Genomic DNA, 7,455 nt, shown 5'->3' with positions numbered 1-7,455 from the left:
AGAGGGAGAGAGGGGGAGGGGGAAGAGGGAGGAGAGAGGGAGAGAGGGGGAGGGGGAAGAGGGAGGAGAGAGGGAGAGAGGGGGAGGGGGAAGAGGGAGGAGAGAGGGAGAGAGGAAGAGAGGGGGAGAGGGAGAAGAGAGGGAGAGAGGGAGGAGAGAGGGAGAGAGGGAGAGAGGGAGAGAGAGGGAGAGGGGGGAGAGAGGGAGAGAGGGAGAGAGGGAGAGAGAGGGAGAGGGGGGAGAGAGGGAGAGAGGGAGAGAGGGAGAGAGGGAGAGAGGGGGAGAGCAACTTCTGTAGAAAAGTCTCCTTTTAGCTCAAGACAAGTCCTTGGAGGCAGATGCCCAGAGTCACCTTAAATTAGGGAAGCACCAGCAGGCTGGCATGAAAACCAAGGAGATAATGGAATTCCGATGCTGATTTCATTTTCAGAATGATTCTTAGCATACATATAAATTAAGACTTGGAAAAGTGCATTGATATGTACATCCTTTGAACTAAGAGAGAAGATGCTTTGGAAACATCTTTCCCAAGTATCAGACATCTTTTGGATATGAGTATGACTTCTACTAATGCCATAATACGATGCATGTATTTTTTCCAGGCAAGAAGATTTTGTCTAAGTTTTTAAATATCGTCTCCCCAACTCCACCCCTATAGCTTGTTCTCTTTTTAAATAATTATTTTAATGACTTTGCTTCATGATTCTCCTATACTGTGTTTTTTTTTTAATTCTACCTTAAAGCAGTCTCTTCTGTGCTTAGGAAGTAAATTTACAGAACATGTTACACTTTTCAAAAAATGCTGATGTTTCTAACACAGCCCAATTCATTATAACGATATAAGATTAAAAATTAAGTAAGTAACTAATTCAGCTAAACATATTTTACTGGGGTGCAGGGTTGCAAAGCATGCATCTTTGGCCGCATTCTGCAGGAGATGCACTCTTGTTAGTTATATGGTTTCAAACAGAAGAAAGAACTCTGAACAGAATGAATGCCTGTCATTACCGTTTGCACCTTGTTAATGATTTATTTTGTGACATTTTACACACCCATTGACTAGTGAGAGGGACTACGGTTCTATTACTTGTAAATGAGAAGTTTGGACTCGCGGACCCTTACGGTCTTGTCTTATCTAATGCATGCTGTTCTTTAATACCTTGTAAAAAGTGTGAACACCAGCACATCTAAAGCAAAATGACACACACGTGTAAAGATGTAATTGTGTGTCATAACTTATATCCATTCAGGTAAGGAAATAGCAGGGTTAGGAAATGTGTGACGGAAGCAGCAGAGTAGCGGGTTTTCTGTTCTCTGGGAAGAAGTATGGTAGTGTTGTCTGCAGAGGTCCTCAAGCTCTTCACGATTGGAGAGGCCTTTGATTGACATGTGACTGACCGTCAGTTCTTAAGTCTCCTTCCAGCTTTACAATTAGGTAATATCTAATAAGACTGATGTCATAAACTTTAATTCAGTAATTTCACTTTAGGCATATCCTCCTACATCTTACATAAAAACAAATGTAATAAGATTCTTTTCATCACTATAATGGGAAGGAGAATAGGAAACGATTATCTAATTTCAGAAGAACACTAGAATATATTAATATAATGAAATATCATAAGCTCCGTTTATAACAGACAATGTTGACTGATAAAGGCAAGTTACATATAATACCCACAGCATGCAACGAACGGTTTATACAGTGGTCATAGTATTTGTGCGATAGAAACATATGGATGCCTGGCCTCCAGGCACCAGCAAGGCCATACTTTGGTTCATAGCCTCTTAGCTGGTTGTGACATTCTTTCCATTGGCTGGTGCCATACTAATATTTGGTACCTGCCACTACTGTGTGGTGATGGAAGTCAGAATGCACGGAGCTCATAAGCAGGACATTTGTCAACGTGATTACCTTAGGAAAAGAAGATGGAGAATTGTGAAGAAGAGCACACACAGTGTACTTCTGCCGTTATCAATATCATAGTTAATAAACCACATACGAGAGTAATAGTATTGTACTCAGGCACTTTGGTAGATTTGAAGGTATTTATTTAAAAGGCTAACTAACGTAAATGCCTTTTGTCTTTGTTTAGGCTGTCCTGGGGCTTAATCTATGTTGGCTTTATCTTCATTATTTCCATATTCATTGCAATTATCATAAAGTCTAACCAGATTATAGTGATGACTGGTTTCCTGGTCATATTTACGCTGTTCTTCTTATATGGATTATCCTTGGTAAGTGTATGCGTTTATTACCACTGTTTACACACTAGATCTTAGCTATGTGTAGCAAGCATTAATTCTCCAGAATGTTAGGAAGACACTTTGTCATGTTCGGCTTGTGTGTGTGTATGTGTGTGTGTGTGTGTACACGTTTGCTTGAGAAAATGCAAATGGCTATAAGAAATGAATGTAAAACTAAGTAAATTGGGCCTCTCCGTTTTCTCAGAAGTCTTGTGTACAGCAGAATGAAATGGTGCTTCAAACCTTTTTTTTTTACAAAAATCTTTCAATTGAAATATTTCAGGATTTTAATTCTGAAACTTTTAATTATACTAAACGAGTAAAAAACCAGCTTGCTAAGCTACTACTACCACTGCTCAGGTTTGCTATTTATTTTATCATGGTGACCGGAAACACTGGTCTCATGGAGATGAGTGTTAAATTTTGCATTGTCAGGAGATCTAAGTGAAAATAGTACATTAATACTCAGCGTTAAAGAGAGAAAAAAGAAAGAGAGTGGAAGAGATGGAGAACAGCTGTCTTAGTCAGGGTTTGTATTCCTATTCTTTCTTTTTTTCTTTTCCTTCCTTCCTTCCTTCCTTCCTTCCTCCCTCCCTCCCTCCCTCCCTCCCTCTCTCTCTCTCTCTCTTTCTTTCTTTCTTTTTGGTATTTAGAGAGATGGTTTCTCTGTGTAGCCCTGGCTGTCCTGGAACTCACTCTGTAGACCAGGCTGGGCTCAAACTCAGAAACCTGCCTGCCTCCCAAGTGCTGGGATTAAAGGCGTGCACTACTACTGCCCAGCTCAGGGTTTGTATTCCTGCATAAAATATCACGACCAAGAAACAAGTTGGGGAGGAAAGGGTTTATTCAGCTTATACTTCCACATGGCTGTTTATGACAAAAGGAAGTCAGGACTGGAGCTCACACAGGGCAGGAAGCTGGAGGCAGGAGCTGATGCAGAGGCCACGGAGGGGTGCTGCTTACTGGCTCGCTTCCCCTGGCTTGCTCAGCTTGCCTTCTTGTAGAACCCAGGACTACCAGCCAAGGGATGACACCACCCACAATGGGCCCTCCCGCCTTGATCACTAATTGAGAAAATGTCTTACAGCTGGATCTCATGGAGGCTATTCTTCAAGGGAGGCTCCTTTCTCTGTGATAACTCCAGTTTGTGTCAAGTGAACAGACAAACCCAGCCAGTACAACAGTATACAGCCAGTCTGTAGTCAGGTTTGATTATAGTCACTAAAGTAACTCTTATCATTGGAAAAGGCCATTGTGAAACATGAAATGTCACAGAGGTGCTATTCAAATTGCTGTGTATATCTCTAACATGAATTAGACACAAACAAGGGATGTAAGAGACTCACACTATACCTTAAGTTATTTTTCCCCATCTTTCATTTATTGAAAATAGATCCTTTTCTCATACAATAGATCCTGGTTATAGTTTCCCTCCCTCTACTCCTTCAAGTTTCTCCCCCCTCCCCCTCCAGATCCACTTTCTTTCTGTCTCTCATTAGAAAAACAGGTTTCTCAGAGTTAGGAACTGAACATGAAAAATTAAAGTTTCATGAAGTCTCATTTATTAATTGTTGATCCTAGTGTTTGCTCTGTTGGTGTTTTGTTTAGAAACTTTGTTTACAAAGTTTTCTACCATGTCAATGCATCCAAGGCTATCCCCCACTTTCCTTTTTATCTGGTTCAGTGTGTCTGGTTTTATGGTGAGGTCTTTGATCCACTTAGACTCTGTGCAGGGTGGTAGATATGGATATATTTGCATTCTTCTACATGCAGACGTCCAGTTAGACCAGCAACATTTGTTTTTCAAAAAATTATGTCTTTTTGCTAGTGTGTATTTCTGGTTTATTTAAAAAACTAAGTGTTTAGTTGTGTGTGTATTAATGTCTAGGACTTCAACTTGATTGCACTGAACAACGTGTTTGTTTTTAAGCCAACCACGTGATAGTTCATTAGGGCAACTTGAAATCAGGAATGATGAGACCCCAGTAGTTCATTTATTGTTCAGGATTTTTTTTTTGGTTTGAGTTTCTTGTTTTTCCATATGAAGTTGAGAATTCTTTCAATACCTGTCAAGGATTGTGTTGGAATTTTGATGGAGATTGTGTTGAATCTGTAGATGGCTTTTGGTAGGATGACCATTTTTACTACGTTACCTCTACCAATTCATGAGCGTAGACGATCTTTCCATCTTCTGATATCTTCTTAAATATCTTGCTTCAAATCTTTCTTGGGAGTTCTAGTGGTCTTTTATTGAGATAAATTAACAGAAAGAAATAATTAGGATTTTACCAACCATCTTTTCTGAATCATGTATAAACTCCTTAAAGAGACATGTATATACACTATAACACATGCCAACAAAAACAGACCCTCTCATTGGAATGTTTGCCAATTAAATAGAAAGCCAATTTTCCTTTTTTCCCCAAATGTTTTCAGATTTTTAAGTTCCTAGTGTTCAAAGTGGAACTGGTCCCTTGTGACTAGGGACATTAGAATTTTATTTTAACTAAACAATAAATTGTAGGTCTTTTTCTTATAAGTTTTGGTTCAAAACAGGGAAGTGACTTTGTTTTCTCCAAGAACCTCTCCCCAAGAACCACTGGTTAAAATACAGCAGCCTGCATCTTACTCAGAGTCATCCCTCTTTTCCCCCGCCCAGCTCTGTCTACTGGAGATTTAAATACACTTCTGTTGGAGTCTGTCAGCTGTGGAGAGGCAGAGTCCAGGCCAGGCTAGCTCCCTCTGACCTCCTATCTGTTGTAACCATTGGACACTTAACTTGTTCCAAAGATGAGTTTTTACATTAGAGAATAAATAGGTTTGCTTTGGTAGTTTTTTTTTTTTTTTTAGATCTTTATTGGGCTGATGAGATGGCTCAGCGGTTAAGAGCATTGGTCTTTCTTCCAGAAGTCCTGAGTTCAATTCCCAGCAACCACATGGTGGCTCACAACCATCTGTAATGGGATCTGATGCCCTCTTCTGGTGTGTCTGAAGACAGCTACAGTGTATTTGTATACATAAAGTAAATAAATAAATCTTTAAAATAAACTATATTATGAATATAAAGTAGAACTACAAATTCATAATCTTTCACATGCTTAGAGTTACCCCCAAGATATTTTATATTATTTAAGGCTATTGTGAAAGGTGTTAGTGGGATTCGCTGTGACATTTCCATAGAGGCAGATATCCTCTGATCATTTTCAACAATCTCCACATATCACCCTTCCCAGACCCTTTAGTTTTTTCCCCTCACCCATCCCTCTCTCCATCTTTCTCTGAACAGAGGCTTCTGCATTTTTTCATCTTCTTGGATGTTTTCTACAGAAGTCCTGTAGATGGATAGTTTCCCTTAGTATACTAATTCAGCTTTGCTCAGCTTCCCCAATATCCTTTTTCTACCCTATTCTTGGATCGTCTTTAAGCTTTCTCTCTTCCATAAAAACAAAACAAAACAAAACAAAAAACAGAAGACAGGTAGGGAGTACAAAAGAAAAAAAAAAGATCTGAGGGTAGAACAGAGACCTTTACACTCCTCTTGCTTTTCCCACTGATAATATCTTGTACAAACAATGAGCTTGGTTTTGCTGATGGTTCTCAAAAGCTATTGCCAGTAACAGCCAATGTCTTCTCTCTTTCAGATAGCTGTAACTTTCCTGATGGCTGTTCTGCTACAGAAAGCTGTCTTCACCAACCTAATTGTATTTCTCTTTACCCTCTTTTGGGGTTGTGTGGGGTTCACTGTACTGCACAAAGAACTCCCCTCATCTCTGGAATGGGTTCTGAGCATCTGTAGCCCCTTTGCCTTCACGTCTGGGATGGCTAAGGTAAACACATAGGTTCTTATTGATGCTTCAAAAGGAAATAATTTGTGACAACTCCTTATAATCCAGTTTGGTCTCAACCAAGAGCTTTTACTGTTGTAAATTTCTCACCACACAGATAGATTTGCTACATTATAAAGGATTGCCATTATGTAAAAGAGTTAAAATAAAAATCTCTAGTTTATTAAAAATTCCATGTAAATTTGTTTAAATCATAGTGTTGAGTAAACTATGAATCAGTTATGAAAATCTTTGAAGCTTTAAATACCTAGTACAACAAACTTTATAAAGTCTGTCAGTGTACTTGGGATCTTATTAAGACGTAGAATACTGTGTTCATTCTGAAGCATGTCTGAATATGCCATTCTTCAATTGGTGACCATTTTATGAAAATTACTTCTTTGCTGTTTATGATCTGCAAGTTTAGGATTTGAAATACAAATATTTGTTTCATCCATTTTTAAATTGATGTGATACTTTTATATGGATATATATATGTGCATATATATGTACATATATATATAATTTTACCTTTCTGGTTAGTAGTCTGTTATAACTCTTATGCATTATCTCACATATAGCTACAATTTAGTATTATATATCATCTTATTGTATGCATTTGATAAATGAGAGTATGATTCCAGACTTTGAGTTTTTTTTGATAAAGCTATTAGAAAAATTCTTTCATGTGTTTCTGTACAGCAGTTCAGTATGATGTATTTGTAGGAGTTGGATAACAGACTAGTGTATATAAATCTTAATACTCATGGCTGTCATTAAACACTTTTCTAAAATGGTTACATCATCTGACTTTTATAAAAACGATGCTAGAATATTATAGTTTTTTCAGTCTTCGCTAACATTTGTTATTGTTAAATTTTCAAGTATTAGCCATTCTGCTGAAGATGTGACATATTATAAACATTAGTTTGTGTTTCCTGAATGTTAGATAAAACTGGATGCCTTTTCACGTAGCATCTTTTGTGTTTTTTGTTTTGCAAATTTTCTATTCAGATCTTTTGCATTTCTATTAAGTTTTCTATATTTTCCTTATTACCTTATAACAATTTCTTACGTTTGCTGTGCACCAGACTTTTTTCAATCATTGCTAGCTTTTCTGTTTTCTTATTGATTCCTTTGATAAAAAAGAGATTTAAGAGAAAGTTTTTAAAGAAATTTTTGTGTTATATATGTGTGCTTAATGTATGTGTGTGTACTAGGTGCACACACATACATTCAGGACCAGAAGAGGGTGTGGGATACCCCGGAACTGGAGTTGCAGACACCTCTGAGCCCCCTGATGTACTGCACAGTTCTGGACCTTCGCTATATTGTTGACTAGAAATTCAAGCAAAGTGAAACTTTTAGGATTTTGCTATCAAAC

At 38.0% G+C, this 7,455-nt stretch overlaps 1 protein-coding gene across 2 annotated transcripts in view; it reads left to right on the top strand.

Annotated features, from left to right (window-relative positions):
• Abca6 (ATP binding cassette subfamily A member 6) overlaps positions 1 to 7,455 on the top strand; it is a 65,333-nt gene that overhangs the window by 9,493 nt on the left and 48,385 nt on the right. For both annotated transcript variants that reach the window (XM_028761245.1, XM_028761246.1), the window contains 2 exons: positions 2,097 to 2,238; positions 5,889 to 6,074. In XM_028761245.1, coding sequence (XP_028617078.1) covers positions 2,097 to 2,238; positions 5,889 to 6,074 — 328 coding nt within the window. The remainder of the gene's footprint in view (positions 1 to 2,096; positions 2,239 to 5,888; positions 6,075 to 7,455) is intronic.

Source organism: Grammomys surdaster, unplaced genomic scaffold, assembly GCF_004785775.1.
Source record: "Grammomys surdaster isolate TR1022 unplaced genomic scaffold, NIH_TR_1.0 126906, whole genome shotgun sequence".
Classification (NCBI taxonomy): Eukaryota; Metazoa; Chordata; class Mammalia; order Rodentia; family Muridae; genus Grammomys; species Grammomys surdaster.
The sequence above is the reverse complement of the archived record's forward strand: the minus strand, read 5'-3'. Positions and strand labels throughout refer to the sequence as shown.